The 19,710-nt window shown below is 40.1% G+C and overlaps 1 protein-coding gene across 2 annotated transcripts in view; it reads left to right on the forward strand.

The window, feature by feature from the left end:
- Positions 1–19,710, forward strand: part of LOC147179985 (adenylate cyclase type 6-like) — a 62,896-nt gene that overhangs the window by 35,002 nt on the left and 8,184 nt on the right. For both annotated transcript variants that reach the window (XM_086067447.1, XM_086067448.1), the window contains exons 4-19: positions 4,023–4,172; positions 4,629–4,750; positions 6,890–7,001; positions 7,095–7,222; positions 10,953–11,111; positions 11,211–11,352; positions 11,447–11,575; positions 13,076–13,104; positions 13,944–14,091; positions 14,161–14,258; positions 14,364–14,451; positions 14,832–14,948; positions 16,394–16,546; positions 18,920–19,095; positions 19,209–19,238; positions 19,313–19,445. In XM_086067447.1, coding sequence (XP_085923573.1) covers positions 4,023–4,172; positions 4,629–4,750; positions 6,890–7,001; positions 7,095–7,222; positions 10,953–11,111; positions 11,211–11,352; positions 11,447–11,575; positions 13,076–13,104; positions 13,944–14,091; positions 14,161–14,258; positions 14,364–14,451; positions 14,832–14,948; positions 16,394–16,546; positions 18,920–19,095; positions 19,209–19,238; positions 19,313–19,445 — 1,914 coding nt within the window. The remainder of the gene's footprint in view (positions 1–4,022; positions 4,173–4,628; positions 4,751–6,889; positions 7,002–7,094; positions 7,223–10,952; positions 11,112–11,210; positions 11,353–11,446; positions 11,576–13,075; positions 13,105–13,943; positions 14,092–14,160; positions 14,259–14,363; positions 14,452–14,831; positions 14,949–16,393; positions 16,547–18,919; positions 19,096–19,208; positions 19,239–19,312; positions 19,446–19,710) is intronic.

Raw genomic sequence — 19,710 nt, forward strand, 5'->3', positions numbered from 1 at the left:
ATTCAATAGTGCACTTGCAATAACCTCTTGGCCAATAGTTTCAAGAACACATCCATTTTGTTTATGGCCTGGTGGTGCAATGGGTTGAAGGGAAAAATGTGAAGAGAGCTGACAGAATACGTACGCTAAGTACCACAGACTTAGTGGCCATCGACAGAGTTTCCATCTTCTTATTTTCAAACATCACAAACAGATGGACTCAAATGGAAAGTTCTTCTGTGTTCACAAAAAGATGTTTGTGTGCTAACAGAGCAAATTCAATGGAACAACAAATGAAAGAGACAAAACATGATGACACATATTTGTTGTGGTTCTTCAACTGTAGCCGTCTAAAAGTTAAAACTGCGAACCCTATTAAAGCGGAAGTCAACCCATTTATTATTTATTTATTATTTTACAATAATATGTTCTATGCATACAAGCGGCCAAAATGAGTTTCCTCCGCAGGCTCTCCCTTAGAGATAGAGTGAGAAGCTCGTCATCCGGGAGGTACTCAGCTCTCGAGCCGCTACTCCTCCGCGTTGAGAGGAACAAGTTGAAGTGGCTAGGGCATCTGGTTCGGATGCCTCCTGGACGCCTCCCTGGAGAGGTGTTCCACCGGCGGGAGGCCCCGGGGACGACCCAGGACTATGTCTCTCCGGCTGGCCTGGGAACGCCTTGGGATCCCGTCGGAGGAGCTGGTTGAAGTGGCTGGGGAGAGGGAAATCTGGGCTTCCCTGCTAAAGCTGCTGCCCCCGGATAAGCGCTAGATATGTCATTCTGATTATGATTACATTTGCGGAATATGAGTTTAGCAGCAAAATCCAGCCGTTTTTATCCATCTCAGGGGGCGGCCATTTTGCCACTTGCTGTCGACTGAAGATGACATCACAGTTGCTCAGATCTCAGCTAAGAGTTCAACTCTTAGTGGTCAGGAGTGAGAAGCCTCGAAACGCTCATGCTGTTGCTTTCTTGTGTTTATTTGATGCCGCTGCTTAGGTTAGCTTAAGCTTTGGAATGAACTGGGAAATTAGAAAGGCCGTTTGTCTTCTGGTCATGAAAGCTGTCACATGCTCTCGCTCTTGTTGTGGCAACAAGTGGCCATTTGTGTGTGTGCGTGTGTGTGTGCGTGTCTACAGTGTAAATATTCTCTCGCAAACGGTTCCCAAGTTTTCTTTTCACAGCTTCATCCGGAAGTGTTTAACATCCATCTGGATTCGATTTCATTGGCATCTTGCGTGCGTGCGTGCGTGCGTGCGTGCGTGCACAAGTCGCACCCTAAACCTTCTCCATCTGCTGTCATAAAAGCGAGCACACGCAGGTGCGCGCGCACGCACGCACACACATGCAAATATAGTTTGAATTTGTGAAAGTTATTTTTTTCTTCAACATGTAAAAATGTTGATTTTTGTATCATTTAACCACTCGTTGCACAAATGAAGCAACGTGTGCAAATATTGAATCACTTCTAACGAGACGTCATCCAGCTACATTTTCATGTGATTGATTCCGACGAGGACACTAAAGACACTTGGCGGTGTTATTGACCCGATTAAGAGAGATTGAAATTTGACCTGTGGCATGTCCTTTTCTCATTATTCATGATACGGTCTTCAGAGGAAACGCTGTGTGCTGCGGTCACGGGTCAAGTGACTTTCCCAGGCTGGAGTGTGTTTCTGAGCATGGGGGGGGGGGGGGGGGGGACACTGAGTGTGCGTTTGTCTATTTGGGAGGGGAAGTCCGCAGCTCAAGGCTCCGTTTCTAAGGTTTAGGCTCGGCTCGGGGAGGACAAGTGAGGAGAAAACACAAAAAAAAGTTCAATCAGGGATTTTGTGAGTTTTTTTTTCATTTAATTTTTTTTGTCAACGTGCAATTGTAATTTTTTCTGAAAGGAGGCTCTGATGATTCGTAGAAGTTGCAGTGATGAAATCACACATTTGTGCATACGTGATTGCGATTGGTTGACATCGCCAATTCCTGAGGGCATCGACTAACAGATGTATGCCATCAAAACCGCACACGCACACGCACAGAAGAGGAATGCTTTTAAGGTTGATGACCCCCCCCCCACACACACACACACACACACACAAGGCTAACGCGATTTTCAATCCATTTTAATTGCTGCCATAGATAATGCTGTTGGCCACTCACGCACACACACACGACCTCAATCGTTAATGCGCCAACACTGCTCTGCTTCAACAGCTCTCTCATTTTATCACTTGACAATCATTTGTTGTGCCACCAAACTAAAGACGACCTCTCTCAATTTCCCATTAAAATTATTTCCTTTGAAAGGAACGGAGACATTTTTTCTTCTTCCAAAATTCAAATTCGACCTTCGATTTTCCCCAATTTATTTCACCCGATTCAAACCACGTGAACGTCAACCTGTTCAACTCATTCATGACATCTTGAGAACTATTTCTCTTATTTCCTAAATGTTCACAATAAAGTTCCCATATTAAGAGATTTTAACCTCCTCCGTACACATTTTTTGACCAATTCAAACTTCAACTTCAAAATATTCGACTCCTTTAAGGACAAAATTACGCAATTTTCACAGCAAAATTTTTTTTCAAACGATTCAAACCATCCCCGCTTCAAAGGTCAGCTCGTTCAAGGCGCCTTGAGAAATGTTTTCCAAATGTCAATAATTCCCCAAACGTCCACACTTTTCACAATAACAATACGCAAATAATCGATATTTTGCACATCTTCAAAACATTCCAATTCCAAATATTTGCCTCATTTTGGACGTTATGAGAACGATTTATCAGATTCTCAAAAATTCCCACAATTTGACAGTACAATTCCTGAATTAAAAAAAGATTTTGTATATTTAATTCCTTCTTCCGCATTGCTAGACCTTTTTAAACATAACTACAAGTTTCACAGTTTACATTCAACAGTTAATTCCACCGCATTTCAGTTCACCTTCGGCTTTTCATTGCAATTTCTGCAGAAATTGCATTCTGTAGTTGTTATTATTATTAACCCTTTTACTGCCACAGGCAACCCGACAGTGCCAGTCGATTTTGAGCATTTTAACTCATCTTTCAAGGTAAACAGAATATTGTTATATATATATATATATATATATATATATATATATAGCGTTCCATTCTTATATTAGGAAAAAAAAGTATGTTTCAACCTTATTCCATTCTTTAGTAATTACCATTTGAAAATAGGTAATTTGAGTGACATTGAGCGAAAATTGAAAAGATAAGGAGAAAACGAGCTTTTTTGTGAAAAGATACATTTTCCGCACAACACTAATTAATTTTTTGTTTAGTGCCGCTTCGTGAATTAGATTTAACGCGACAAAGGCTTTGATCATTCACTTCATCCTTGAAAACGTTGTATTTCCTAAGATCCGCCATGTTTCACTGCAGTTGCATACAGCATACAGAGATACAATGCTGCCATCTGCTGGCCATAGTTAGTGGCTGTTTTGTGATTTTCACACCCATTCACAAAAGGAGCGCTGCACAAGATGTCGCACTGCCCATTGAGATGAAAAGAAAAAAATGTAGTAAACGTCAATTAACGTTTTTGGCGGCATTCATTTGGATTTTAGTAAACATCATTAAACGTTTTTGCCGGTAAAAGAGGAGGCTTTAATTTGGCATTTAAATGATCTTTTTAACCCCGTTTATTTATTTTCTTAATTCCCAGTTCCTTTTATCATATTTTCTTTTAGCTTTGTTTTTGCCTTTTATTCTGTTTTCTTTTAGCTTTTAATAGTTTTTATTTTGTAGTTTGTTTTTAGCTCCAATGTTTCCTGGGTGCCTCTCCTCACGTGGTTTCTCTGTGCCCTGCCACGATTTTTTTTGGGGAGGGGGGGGGGTGGTTGATTGCTGTTTTTTCGGGTTTTTTTTTTTTTATTGTATTATGGATGTTTTAATTGTTTAGCACCTTGAGTTGCATTTTAATGTATGAAAGGGGCTATATAAATAAAGATTGATTGATTGTTTTTATTACTAATAATAATTATTATCACTTATTGATCACATCCACTAATGGCGTGTTTACAGATAAGTGCCAACATTGTCATCTTCCTGTGCACCAACATGATCGGGATCTGCACGCACTACCCCGCTGAGGTCTCCCAAAGACAAGCTTTCCAGGAGACCCGAGGATACATCCAGGCCAGAATTCACCTGCAGAGAGAAAACCAGCAGCAGGTACACACACACACACAAGTTGGGAAAACTAACCTTGCGGGGACCATGTTTCGCTTTGTTTTTGCTACAAATTGCGTCAGAGGTTGGTTTGAATTGATTGCAATGCTTGTGCTTGCGGGGACCGGGCTTCGGTGGCCCCCCGCGGTGATTGCCGCACTTCATGTGGTGGACCCCGCCAGGATATAAACACACACACGCACACACTCACACACACAGAAATGCATGCAAAAGCGCAACACGTGCCATCTCATTTGTTTGTCTCAACTTTCCAAGGTTAACAATATGTTTCGGAGTAACAGGCATCACCCGGCCGGCTCTTGACTCACACATTTCCACGCACACGCCAACGAGGCAGCGTGACTCATTGCACCTTCCTAACATCAGAAACGTGACTATACGCGGAGCGCCTCGCTCTGGCCGTTTTTTTTTTTTTCAATTTCTCTCACTTTCTCTCAGGAGCGCCTCCTACTGTCAGTGCTTCCCAGGCACGTCGCCATGGAGATGAAAGCTGACATCAATGCCAAGAAAGAAGATATGATGTTCCACAAGATTTACATCCAAAAACATGACAATGTTAGGTAAAGTCATGGCCTAAAACGACAAAATATCAGATGTTGCATATCACTAATGTCATCTTAAAGTCATTTTGTTATGCTGTATTAGTGGCTAATATTTAGATAAACAATGGAAAGGTCACAAGTCAATATCAGGGCAGATATAGACAAATGAGCATTCACACCCATGGCCAATTTTTTGGTCTTCAATGAAGCTAGCATGCTATGCTAGTGAAGAGGGTCTTCTGCCCGGATTCAGTCATAACTGTTTTAATTTCCTTATTTCCTCAGTAGGGCTTTGTAAGTGTCTGTAATCAACGATGTCGTTAAAGTCTTATCTCATGTACAGTGAACTCCAGGTGGGCTGTTTGGTGGGGGCTTGTGGTACCGCCCTTCAAGATAGTATAAGAAGGTTGTAAGTGTCTGCAATCGGGGCACTTGTGAGAAGCTGCAGCCGTTGTCTGTCACTCAGAGGTGCCCGGAATATTCTGTAGAAATAAAAGCTTCGAAGCAACTGTTCATCGATCTCCAGCCTGTATTCAGATAATCAACATTCTCTCGACCCGAAAAAAAACCAACACGCGGAAGATAAAGTTGTTCTTCTAACACGAGGCATGTTTTTGGACCCGCACAAGCGCAGAAGAACATGAGAAATAAAGCAAATCCCAGATGGGAAAAAAAGCAATGCTTTATTTTAAATCATTAGATTTTTCAATAAGCAAGAAGAACATCAATTACAATTTTATTTTAATGTATTTTCAGACCCGCGTTTTTTCTGCTGGGCAAAATTTCTTTCTTTTTTGTTGTTGTTGTTGCTGATTTGGACTATTTTCCCACGTAAGAACAACATGGACATTTTTGGGAATTTCCTTATGTTTTTAGTTGTTATAGTGGACGCCAGGATAATATGTTTGTAACGTGTTGTAAACTTACCAAGCTGATATGCAACATTTTTAACATCATGCAAATCAACTTGCGATTGTGATCGGTTATTTAAGATCCAATCATGAACACCAGAAGTGTTGACATCGTCCAAATTACGAGTTTTATTGGTTTAGACACGCGAATATATCATGTCCACTGGAACCATCTATGGACCTGAAGGTGATTTAAAAAAAAAAAAAGGCCCATTATTTTATTTGAAGGCTTTGAAGCAAGCCCTACTCTAACTGCCCTTATAGCATTGAGCTGTGCATTTCAGGTTGCCGTGGCGATTGACGGCAGGGAACAAAGAAACGAGGTTACAGCCTGGTGTCCGTTTAGAGGTGACCCAAATACTATGCTGTGGTGGCACCACCTGTTACACCACAATGGTGTAAATTTACAGAAACTTGATAGGAACACAATGAAATCACCCAAGTGGGTGTTAGATGTGGACTTTGTTTGAAATATTTGTATAAAAAAACAAAAAAGCATTTTTTTTCTACTCAACACAATCCATTTTATATTTAAACAAAATCTAGAATATTTAATACAGAAAAAGCATGTGTTATGTGGAGTAAAACAACAACAACATGTTTTAACATTCTTCATTTTAATTCTGTTTAGTAAGTTACAGTGTCCAATCACTGACAAGCAATTTTTTAGAACGGACCCACGTGCTATTAATGTTGTCCTTCGGGCTAACAAATACCCGCTGGCAATTTTTTTATACTTTTTTTTTTTTTTTAGGACAATGCACATTAATCAGAACAAAAATGTATCTGTGTTTGCATTGTCTTGTGTTGGTCCTTCCCCCCTCCTCCATTACGCACCCAGACGGAGAGAAAAAAAAGTTAATTGGAGGCAATTAACTTGAAAGATACAGCTCGTTTACTCAACTCTGCAAACAGCCAATCATATTGTGTTGTGCATAGATGTCCCCTCGTAAAAATAAAAAATAAAGCGGAAGAATTCATTACAAGTGACGGCCAGTATTAGCACTTATTGAAACCGGTCATCGACCAATGCCTATTTGCATGTCCGCTTTTCAGGGTTCGAATCCGGGCTTCTTGTGTGCAGTTTGCATGTTCTCCCCGTGCTAGGGTAGGCCTATATGTACCCTGACTTTGATATATGTGCCTTGACATTGACTGGTGACCATCCTGTTCTCATGGCAACTGGATTGCGAAGCTAGTGCTAGCTAGCCATGCTAACTGTTTCTGTGCGTATGTTCCCATGCAGCATCTTGTTTGCGGACATCGAGGGCTTCACCAGCCTGGCGTCTCAGTGCACGGCGCAGGAACTTGTCATGACGCTCAACGAGCTGTTTGCCCGTTTCGATAAATTGGCATCGGTGAGCGCCCGCAATCGTTGAAGTCATGTGACCCTGTTGGAAAAATTCCATAACACATCAATTAGTAATAATGAAAATGTCCTGACTGCGCAGGAGAATCACTGCCTACGCATCAAGATCCTGGGGGATTGCTACTACTGCGTGTCGGGTCTTCCCGAACCTCGGGCCGACCACGCCCACTGCTGCGTGGAGATGGGCGTGGACATGATTGAAGCCATCTCGTAAGTCAGTTGCAACGCCATTTATGAAGCAACTCACTGCAAGTATTGCGTGTCATATGATAGGGTTGATTGTAGCGTACAATACCATTCACTCCGATTACAATCTGATACGATTCACATAGTTAAAAACATTACTTTTTCTTTAACTTTTAAACCATATTGACAGCTTTGTTCCCAAAAAAAAATTTTTAAATTGCAGGGAGCTTCCAGGGTCATCGGCATGTGTTAAGCTGAATTAAATACTAAACAAGTAAATAGATCCCTAAAGTTTTCTACTGTAAAAAAAGTTTTCCTAAATGTCAACATTTCTTTATTTTAACTTTTTTTTTTTTTTATAAAAATTTAGGAAGTTCCAAGTGTCCGCATCATTTTTTATAAAGTGGAAATTTAAATAGATGTGTTTGCTAAGCAAGTCGATAAATATACTATAAATAAAGTTTTTCAAAATTCTTACATAATTTCCTATTTTTTATTTTTTTTTATTTTTTTAATAAAATGTGTAGGGAGTTCCCAGTGTCACCATAATTTTTTTATTAAGTGGAAATTTAAATAGATTTGTGTGCTAAGCAGGTCGATAAATATACTATAAATAAAGTTTTCCAAAATTTCAACATAATTTCCTTTTTGTTGTTTTTTTTTATAAAAAGTGTAAGGAGTTCCTAGTGTCACCATCCTTTTTTTATAAAGTGGAAATTTAAATACATCCTTAAATGAAAAGTATCTCACTGAGTGACAAATGCAGCTAATTTGGGGGTTTTGTCAGGGTTCGTAAAAGGTTTCAAAAGATCTTCGCAGACGGTGAAAAATTGTCTGAATATGTTCAAAATGTCTTTGCGACAAGTAAAAGCTGTCTGTGAACATCTCACGAATCCTGATAAAAGCCTGAATTCACTACGTTCGCAAGCGTTCGCCGCTCAGTGAGATACCAGCTTCATCGACCTTCAGGTCGGTAAAAAGGCCGATACTTGTCAAACTGCCAAATATCGGCCCAACCGATAATCGGCCTATCCCTAAATCCGATGCACTCCGATGATTACAATGCAATACAGTTGACGTCTTTTGATTACAACCCAGTACGTATGATGCAATACCAAAAAAAAAACGACTTTAGAGCTCTACACAAATGACTTTTCATTACATTTATTTCTGTTCATGTTGTTCTCAAACCTCACATAGTTACAGTGTTGTATTCACATGAGTTAGTTGTGCCCTCCTTTTTTTAATTAAAAAATTACATGTTTAGCCATTTTAAGTAAATAAACAGAGTGTCTTTATTTTCAGTTGCCAGAGGTGGTGGCCTCCAAACACATGACTTGACTCGAGTTAGACTCACGTTGCTAATTTTAGAACGTGCCACTGGCTAGATAATGACAAACTCCACTTGACTAGAACAATAATGTATTGGACTTGAACTTCATGATTTTTGTTTTGTTTTGCAAAGACATGTTGTTTGTTTAGTTTTTTTGGCACTGTGCATGGACGTATGCACAGAATAGACCTCAAAGCTCCTCCCAGCTTCTCTTAGCTCCTCCTACAGAATATCATCCATATCATCCATTTTCTTACCTGCTTATTCCTCACATATGACTGAGAATTAAGTACTGTCACATTGAGTTTCTAAATGTTTTACTGCACTATTTGTGTTCAAATGTCAGTTGTTGTCAAGCTAGTGGACTAAAGGCTAAGCTATGAGACGGTTTTAAATTCTCAACAATTCTCCTACACACGTTTTTGCTTTCCCGCCCAGATCACTGGGTCAGCATTAAAGGTTCCGCTCTGGACTGTTCTAGGTCTGACTTGTCAAAGGAAAGTTTCTATGTCACCCTGGGTGACGCTGTGTCCTCCATTGCGGAGTGCCTCACGGCTCTATCCTTGGGCCAATTTTATTGATAAGTTTGGAGATTGTTTTTTCCAAACAAAAATCGTTTTTCCAGTAAAGACAGAATTATCTTATGTTATGTCTCTTTACTGGAAAAAATGTTTTTTTTGAAAATAAACTCTTAATTAAAGGGACATTCAGTGATTCTTAGCGCCATCTTGAACTGATAATTCATTCATTTAAAAAAAACGACTGTTTATGTCAATAGTATGCAAAAATCTATGTTGTATCGCGCAAACAATTTAAAAAAAAAAAATATATATATATATATATAAAATCGTATGTCTAGTAATCACCTTACTAGAGCTACCATGTTTTCCCGCCATCTTCCTGCTACGGATCCCCAAAGGCCAACTTTGCGAATGTAGTTAGCCCGGGTGGTATTGCATCGAGTGTCGGACCGCATCTTACCTTCCACAGCTGGGGCCCGCAAGTTTTTACTAGCTTTTTCTCTTTTACTAGCTCCTCCTGCTAGTCGCTTTTGTTAGTCACTCCAGGCTATGGCTCCGGCTAACTCCTGCTAGCCGCTCTTGTTAGCCACTCCAGGCTATGGCTCAGGCTAACTCCCGCGAGTCGCTTTTGTTAGCCACTCCAGGCTATGGCTCCGGCTAACTCCTGCTAGCCGCTTTTGTTAGCCACTCCAAGCTATGGTTCCGGCTAACTTCCGCTAGCCGCTCTTGTTAGCTGTTTCAGCTATTCCGGCTTGCTCGGTCTTTCGTCGTCGCTTGCCGGGCTTCACAACGGCTGCCAAGTCACCGTCATCGCCGAGATGCTCATTTGCTCACGCAAAATTAGAATTGGTGCTCGGCTTGCGAAATGTGCTGTCTCTGAGGCACCGTAGTGTTCTAATGCTATTCTTTGACCACTAGGTGGCGCTAGGGATCACTGAATATCCCTTTAAAAAGTAGACAAGATGAATTCCCTTGGGTTCCATTTTTAGAAAACAGGGCGTCTTCTTCCACTTTAATGCGAAGGCACCATTGTAGTGATACTGAGCGCAGTTTGTGACTGAGCAAGATTATATGACTTAAATCATGATTTGCTTTATATTTAGGGTAGATAGGGGTGTGCCAAAAAATCGATTCTCGTTTATTACGATTCAGAATCTGTTTTAAATGTCCCAAAATCGATTTTATTATTTGTGTGTGTCTTTATGTTGGGCGCTGTTCATGTTGTACACGATTTGGCCACTTAGGGGCAGTGTGGTTCCGCGCGTTCTGATACACTGATAAGTTGTAGCCACATCAGAGAGTCGAAGGAAAAAGTCACAATCAAGTTATTCCAATAAAAGTTGTTTTTTTGCAGCGTAGGAACAGCATATGCCGGTGAGTAATGTTAAGATGCTTCTCTGTATACATTCCTGAAGCGTTTTGCATTTAATAGCCCTTCTTCTGAGTGATAAAAGTGCCGCGAGTTGCGCGCTAATTAGCATTAGCGAGTCAGACTGGAGTAGATCATGAAGATTCTTTGCGCATCTATAAATTAAAGCAGATATCATTGTCAATCGAATCATTTTGAATCAACATTCGATCTGAATCAAAAATGGATTCTGAATCAAATCGCAGACCCCAAAATTGGTATCGAATCGTGAGACCGTCAAAGAGTCTTTCCCCTCGCTCCACATGACTTGCTTGATTTTTGCCATCTCAAATTTGAAGGTTAAGAATTAGAACTTGCGCTATTTGTCACCCTCTTAAAATAATGGCCCAAGTATTTTTTTCCCTTTTCTTTTTTTATTATGATTTTTTTTCCCCTTAAATTTTGTATATTATCTGAAAAAACGACTTATGCGTCGAAATGTGACTTATTCTCCCACCAGATAAAATGTGTGTATCTTGTGTGTGTGCGCAGACTGGTGAGAGAAGTGACAGGGGTGAACGTGAACATGCGGGTGGGCATCCACAGCGGGCGCGTCCACTGCGGCGTGCTGGGTCTGCGCAAGTGGCAGTTTGACGTTTGGTCCAACGACGTGACGCTCGCCAATCAAATGGAGGCCGGCGGGAAGGCCGGGTCAGCTCCCTCAAACGTCATCTTCACTCTTGCACTCTTGCCAACCATTAGTTTAGCTTCTGACTCCATGTGCGTGCGTGCGTGCGTGTCGTGTCTTAGGCGCATCCACATCACCAAAGCCACGCTTCAGTACCTCAACGAGGACTACGAAGTGGAACCCGGTTTCGGAGGGGAGAGGAACGCCTACCTGAAGGAGAACAACATTGAAACTTTTCTGGTGTTAGGCTGCAGCCAGAAGAGGGTTGGTCGCATTGTTGAAGATTTCTTAAGATGACACGAAAAAAGGACAAATTTGTCTCCAAGGTTACTTTAACCCACTGTTGCTTTGTGTTCAGAAAGAGGAGAAAGCCATGATGGCGAAGATGCAGCGAGCGCGCGCAAATTCCGCCGAGGGATTGATGCCACGCTGGGTGCCTGATAGATCCTACTCCAGAACCAAGGAGTCCAAAGTCTTCAGGCAGATGGTGAGATGACGCAAGAAAAAAAGATGAATTTGACAGCATCGTTGGCTCTCATGCTATTTGCATATTTGTTTCCGTGCAATTGACCAAGGTTGCAAAAACATTCATAACACTTGAAATGTTCATACATATGCTATTCCTCTAAATCGGTGTCATTGCTATGCTGTAATTCTCTCAAAGTAAACTTGAACTTTGACCTTTTTTCAACATGAAATCTGATACACATATTAAACTACTCAAAATGTCTATTTTTTTATGTTATTGTTTTTGTACTGAAACTCCTCATTTGAGTAATAGAACTGAAATAAGCTGGAGTGAGTTTTTAGTAAAAAATAAAAAAATCAATTATACAAAAAAAAATGCGAGTGGACTGAGGACTGAAAGAAAAGCAACTTCCTGGTCCAATATATTCCACTCTATTCCAAATATTTTCAAAGAGGCTAAAGTGTTAGGGTACGGAGACCTTAAAGGGACACGGAAGAAAAGAAAATTCAATATGTTTCTCGTTTCTTTCTTCCATGCACCGTTAGGGCTCCATATTAGGGTAACAGGGCTAAGTGAAAACTCAGGGACACAAAGTGTGATTTTAAACTTATTTTTTATTATCATAATAAAATAACCTCAAGTATAGTTAGGATAAAAAGTACCACAAACACTTCTATAGGATTTAAATGATTATATTTCATAGTAAAGTCTAACTTTAGAAGCTGGGACGTGAAACAACTGATATTTTCCAGTGTTCAAAATTGTTTAAAAAAGGTCAAACACCCCCCCCCCCCCAAAAAAAATTTTTTTTTTGCAATAATATGTTCTATGCAGCCCCACTAGTCTAAATATAGTATTCTGGATTTTGTTTCATAACTCATATTCCAGAAATGTAATATTAATCAGTGAGGTCACGTATAGCATATTATTGTCACCTTTAAATCTATTCAATTAAATATGCATCAGATCAATATCATATCAATTAGTTGAGAAAAATATATATACACATGTATACAGTATATATACATTTTACACTTAATATTATTGTGTTTTTAAAATCAATGAATGGAAATGGCACCACTCAATATTTTCTTTCAACAACATAAAATAATGTTCATGCTTTTTTATTTTGTGCCACGTTAAAGAAAATAAGTGACTTTTCGGTGAATGACAATGGACAAGTCGTCGAACAAAATCCCTGATTTGCATATGCTAATCTGCAAATATGATTTCCAGAAGGTACTCCCAGCTTGTGGTTGTTTCCTTGTGAAGCTTGAAGTCTTTATTAACATGTATCATTGGCCTCCTCCTCATTTCCTCTGCGTCTCAGAGGGTTTGAACCCTTGCCGCAAAGAGACTCTGTAATTTGGAGCCTCTGAGCATTAATTAAAACATCAGTGTGTCTCCTGGGGATGATGGAGCTGTGCATGTCTGAGCTCCTCTCGTGTTTTTTAGCCGCACTGTGGCCACTCTACATTCTCCCGTTTTACTCTCGCTGTTTTTGTCTTTTTTACTCAGGGCATCGATGAAGCATCCAGCAAAGACAAGTCAGTGGGTTTTTTTTTTTTTAAATCACATTTTCATGTTTTTACATAATCTGTCCTCATTTTGGAAATATTGGTGTCTGAGATAAATCAGTGTTTTTGTTGTTTTTTAAACATTTTTTTTATATATCTATATATATTTTTATAAATATATATAATTTATAATTTTATTATATATATATATATATATATATATATATATATATATATATATATATATATATATATATATATATATATATATATAAAATCATCTATTTATTTTTAATTATTGGCAACACATAATGGTGTCTGAGATAAATCTGTGTTTTTTTAAATAACATTTTATCATATATTATCATACATAATCTGTCCTCATTTTGGAAATAATGGTGTCTGAGATAAATCAGTGTTTTTTGTTTTTTTTTAAAATAACATTTTCATATATATATATATATATATATATATATATATATATATATTTTTTTTATGTATTTATTTATTTTTAATTATTCTTCGCAACACATAATCTGTCCTCATTTTGGAAATAATGGTGTCTGAGATAAATCAGTGGGTTTTTTTTGTTTGTTTTTAAATAACATTTTCATATATATGTTATTTTTTATTTTTTTATTTGTTTTATTCTTGGCAACACATAATCTTTCCTCATTTTGAAAATATTGGTGTCTGAGATAAATCAGTGTTTTGTTTTAAATAACATTTATATATATATATATATATATATATATATATATATATATATATATATATATAAATTCTTGGCAACACATATTCTGCCCTCATTTTGGAAATATTGGTGTCTGAGATACGCACACACACTTACTGTTGCGTGTACCTGATAGCCGCTGCGCTCAGGAGGCCCTGAACCCCGAAGACGAGGTGGACGAGTTCCTGGGCCGTGCCATCGACGCTCGCAGCATCGACCAGCTGCGCAAAGACCACGTCAAGAACTTCCTGCTCACCTTTCAAAATGCCGAACTGGAGAAAAAGGTGCGTTCGGCGGAAGATCGCGCGTTTCATCTCGGCTCTTCTGTTGCGTGAGTGCGTTTGCGTTGTCAGTATTCTAAAAAGGTGGACGACGGCTTCGGCGGTTACGTGGCCTGCGCCCTCCTGGTTTTCTGCTGCATCTGTATCATTCAGATGATCGTTTTGAATATGTAAGCAGCTCTCGCTTTCTCCTACTTCGACTGAACGTTGCCTCTTGGTTGGCGTAGTGAGAGTTAATCATCCACCGAATTGTTTTGTTTTTTCCTCTTCCACAGAACACCTCTTATGGTGGGTCTTTACGTTAGCATCTTCATCATCCTAACCAACATCCTCTTCATTTGTTCCATCTACTCCTGCATCAAAGTAAGCGGCCATCGATTGCTCTGATTCCTGCAGATTAGCGGTGGAACAAAATATCAGTATTATCTGTAAATTATAACAATATTCGTTTGTATTCTAAAACAACCACAACGGTTTTGCCTTAGGCTGCTTAGCTTAATGCTAACAAACAATGCAAAACGGCATAACGAATTATATCAGTGTTACTGTTTGATAAAGTTTTAAGCAACTGCCACTTGAACACAAATGGTGAGTCCTCTGTGAAAAACAAATACTATTACTGCAGATTTCAGAGATGTATTCCTATGATCAATTTGATCATCACCTTTGTTGATGATACATCAGCAAATCCCTTCTAACGAATGTGGCGTCCGCTCTGTGTTGTCTGTCTGTCCGTCTTCAAGCTGTTCCCAGCCTCTTTGCAGACGCTAACCAGGAAGATCGTGCAGTCCCGCGCAAATAGCACGCTGGTGGCCGTCTTCACCATCCTCCTCCTCTTCATCGCTTCCTTCGCTACCATGGTACGCTATTGGTAGCTTTAAATCAGCTAACATGTTTGACTCGTTATTGATTCATTACTGTTGACCTGCTGTTTATGTAGAAGCGCAGTTGGTTTAGGTTCTAAATTGTCCATAGGTGTGGAATGGTTGTTTGTCTATATGTGTCTTGTGATTAGCTGGTAACGAATCCAGGATATAACAAGCTCCTCATAACAGTTATAGAAATGGTGGCGCCTTCTTGCACTTTTAAGAGTCCCCATCCACTGTTCAGTCAGGTTTCCAAATTGTCAAGTAAGTATTTTTATGTATTTATTTTATTTTATCTTTATTTATTTGATTTGTATTTTTATTTTTATTTTCAGAAAACACTGAACTAAAACACAGATTTTTTTCTATTAATAATTTCAGGGTAGATTTGAATGATGTTTAACTAAGAATGTAGCCCATTTTAGCAAAGGTGGCCAACATCTTGAGGAAATGATTTAAGTCAACCGTAAACATTTCTTGACAATAATATGTTAAATGTGACCTCACTAGTCTAAACATGACATTCTGATTAATATGACATTTGTGGAATATGAGTTATGAAGCAAAATCCAGCCTGTTTTTATCCATCTCAGGGGGCGGCCATTTTGCCACTTGCTGTCGACGGAAGATGACATCACAGTTGCTCGGGGCTCAGGCGACCACCAATCACAGCTCACCTGTTTTCTGAAGCTGCGCCGTGATTGGTTGTTACCTGAAAGCTGAGCAACTGTGATGTCATCTTCAGTCGACAGCAAGTGGCAAAATGGCCGCCCCCTGAGATGGATAAAAACGGCTGGATTTTGCTACTTAACTCATATTCTACTAACACAATATTAATCCGAATGTCGTGTTTAGACTAGTGGGGCTGCACAGAACATATTATTATCACACACACAAAAAAAAAAGAAATTGAGGGTTGACTTCCCCTTTTAAAAAATAAACAAAATACTGACTTTATTCTCTTAATAATTTCATTTCAGGTCCAGCTTCATTGAATCCTAACAAATGGTTCTCCTGTATTTACTTGGCACATTTTGATCAATTAAACACATTTTATTCAAGAGAATGGTAGGAAAAGGGACAAATACGGCAAAGTGAAGCGCGTGGAGAGTCATTTGCGGCTGGAAAGTGTCAAGAGTCGGTAGCATGCAGTGTGAAAGTGTCTGGTGTGTGCGCGCGATGCAGCCCATATCTGCTTACTCGCCTCCTGTGAAAAGACAACTTGTATACACTGTCCAAAAGTAACAATATCTTCCGCCATCTTCTGTTTTGCCGCCGGTTGCCCAGCAACGTGATGTTGACGACAGTACGCCAACATACCTTTTTTTGTGCGTACGTGCGTACGGCAAAAGCTCATGTCTGCCGCGCGGCCTCCTGTAATAAGCCGACGTTTGCGACCCCGCTGACCTTTTGCTAATGTTCAATTCCCGGCGTTCCAGTTCACGTGCAGCAGAAGTGAACTGAAGGACTGCGTAGCCGAGGAGCAGCGCAACACCACGGTGACGCTGTGTCTGCTGCACAACCTCACCAAGACGGCAAAGGACGGCTTGACAGTGTGTTCCGGCCAGGTCGTACCCTGCCCTTTCCCTCAGGTACCCGTCTCATAGCTTTTCATCTGCAATACCAGACGTAATACGTTACGCAACATAGTACATTGTGAAGTCGATTTGTGAAGTTTTTACTGCATTAAGATTTTTTTTAAAGCAGGAGTCACCAACATTTTTGAAGCGGTTGGGTACTGATTGTTGCACACGTCTGAAATAACAAATTTGCTCAAATGCATTTAAATTAGCATTTTACTTACAACAACAGTTCAAAACATACAAATACAATGTAAGAACAACATAGAATAAGATAAAAGAGAATACAATTAAATAAAAATACGAAAATTGAGTTATGGACAAAGTGAGTAAGCTTAGAGTTTTGACAATGGATTTGAAACGTGTTACTGAGTGAGTTAAGCCTCGTTTCCACCGCCGGTATCTACTCTACTCTACTCTGCAAAAGCCCCGCCTCCACCAACAAATCTACCCGGCTCTACTTCACTCTACTCTACTCGCTTTTTCTGGTACCTGCTCCTTTGCGGTTCTAAAAAAAAAAAGTAGCCCACTTCCAAAACGTGACGTAATTACTTTGGAGGCCAATGATTGGTTCGAGACATGTCGTCATCAATGTGCAGCTGCGCAAACCACCACCCCGGGAAAACAGCTGCCATTAACGATGAAGAGAAGACAACAATGGCTTCCAAACAGATGAATGCTTGGATTTTTGAGGAGGTGCAAACCTTTTTAACATTATTGAATGCAGTCTTCTGGTTGCTGCAATATTCATTCGATGTCTTCAGGCCGAAATAAAAAGACACAAACCATTGTTTGCGCTCTCCATTGTTTCTGCCCGTGTGTGCAGTGCACGCTAGCTGCGGTCGCTTTAGCATGACATCACTGGCAAGGTGAGGGGAGGGGCTCCCGGGTGGCAGTGGAGACGCACTGCTTTTTAGTGTAGAGTAGGGTAGATACCGTCGGTGGAAACGAGGCTTTAGTTCATGTTTTTGTATGTTAACATTACCAACTAATGATAATCATCTATGTGAAGACACGGATTATGGTTAATGATTTCTCATAATAATTAGGATATGGATACATTTATTTCTTTATATAAATTTCTGCCAGTGTTTACATTTCCAAACCATCACTACTACAACATTCCTGCGACATCAGTTGTCCCATCACTGGTGATCTATTTTTAGACTCGTGTGGTCCTTGGGGGCTAAATGACCTTTTTATCTAGATTGTATTTCTGATTAATTTATTGTTATATTCAATAACAAAAAAAGTGTTTTTCTTTAACAAAACAACAACAACAATAAGGACATTTCTAAGGCTACGTTCACACTGCAGGTCTTAATGCTCAACTCCGATTTTTTGGGTGAAATCAAATTTTTTTTTTTTTAAGGAAGCGTTCACATGACCTATCAATTGCGACCCCAGTCTGTCTGCTGTGTGGACGTAATCCTTCCCCAAAGTGACCCGCATGCGCAGAACAAGATACAACGTCACTCGCAACGCCGTGTTTGCGGAAGCAAATGCGTTTGGTCCAGAGTGTCAAGTCCATCGTCAGGGCTCATATTTTTTACCATCTCATATCGACAGAGGAGTGATGCGGGAGGAGGTACGAGGCGAGAGCTCTCCTATTTTTTTCCCCCTCCCTAGCGATGACGTCACGTCATCGCTAGGGCCATCTGCGTGACAAAATTACGAATATCACCACCACAAATGTCATCTTTAGACTTCATGTTTCAAGTGGGATTAAATGAACGCGGATGCGTCGATCATAAATTGAGCTACTAACGCCCGCGCGGAGCACATATTGGACTTTTGATGACGTCGAGGTCGGATCTATGCGACCTCGATTGCGGTCGCATTGCAAAAATTCGGATGCGTATCCGATCGAGGACCACATATGAAAGTGACTCAGGTCGGATATGAAAAAATCGGAATTGAGCCGTTCAGACTGACATAAAAAAAAAAATCTGACCTGGGTCGCATTTGCCAGCAGTTTGAACTTGCCTTTGTGACCCCCAAACTTTTGAATGTAAGTGTATATTTTTAACAACAAATTGCACTTGAAAGCTGAAATCGTGGAAAAGAGTGGCAAGAAAATATTTTGTCCAATTTATGTGCAAGAGTTTTAGTAAAAAGGGATTTAGTGATTCTGCAATTGTGTTCGATTTTTTTTGTAACAAAACCGTTTTGCATAAATCAGGAATAACAAGGGGCTAAAATGTTTATTCAGCAACAACACTTGGCAAAATGTTTTAATAAAAACACATAAAACAGACATAAATAGGGGGAGCTCCAAGCTTAAAATGAAGAATTTGGATTAAAGCTGAAATGTCTTGGAAAAGTTTGGTTGTCTGCATTCACCATCTGCGGCGTTGTTAAGAATTGTTCGTTTTCTTTCTGCAGTATTTCAGCTACAGCGTCCTGCTAACTCTGCTGGTCTGCTCGGTGTTCCTCCACATCAGCAGCATCGGCAAGTTAGCGCTCATGCTGCTCATCCAGCTCGTCTTCCTCTTGCTGCTGGAGTGGCCTCAGGTGGTCCTTTTCGACAACGCCGACCTGCTGGTCGAAGCCAACGCGCTGTAAGTCAATGTTAATGTTTGAAGGTGCACAACATTGGATGTTCACGTTTGTAGGCGGAGGGGGTAGTAATGATAATAAAGCTGATCCAGATTCTGTTTTTGTTTTTTTACAGCTCTGTTTTTAATGCAACAGCAGAACAGTGGTAAGTAAGTGGATATGTTGTTTGGGTTTCATGCCTCTCTCGACTCTGATGATGAATTGGTCGTCTCGCCTCAGCCTGGAGAGTGTGACTAAAGTGCCTCTGAAGGTCATGACCCCCATCATCCTGACCGTCTTTGTTCTGGCGCTGTACTTGCACGGCCAGCAGGTGGAGTCCACCGCACGCCTCGACTTCCTCTGGAAGCTGCAGGTAAATGCGGGTGGACGCGGAATGTTGCAGGGCGGCTTGCAAATGATCAGATGTGGAAAATGCACTCACACTCAAGATAGATCAAAAAACGAGCACGGTACTGTTCGACCCTGAAAGGTTCTTCAGCGCAAAAGGAAAAACTGCTTCCTACTATCAGTGATAAACAACTTGGGCTGGGTTTTTTTATTTTTTAAATGGAATAATCGATATTGAATCGATTTTGCTTTTCGAGCCTGATATCGGTTCGTAAAACCATAAATTGATT

Source organism: Leptonotus elevatus, chromosome 2, assembly GCF_054856555.1.
Source record: "Leptonotus elevatus isolate MCC_2025b chromosome 2, RoL_Lele_1.0, whole genome shotgun sequence".
Lineage (NCBI taxonomy): Eukaryota > Metazoa > Chordata > Actinopteri > Syngnathiformes > Syngnathidae > Leptonotus > Leptonotus elevatus.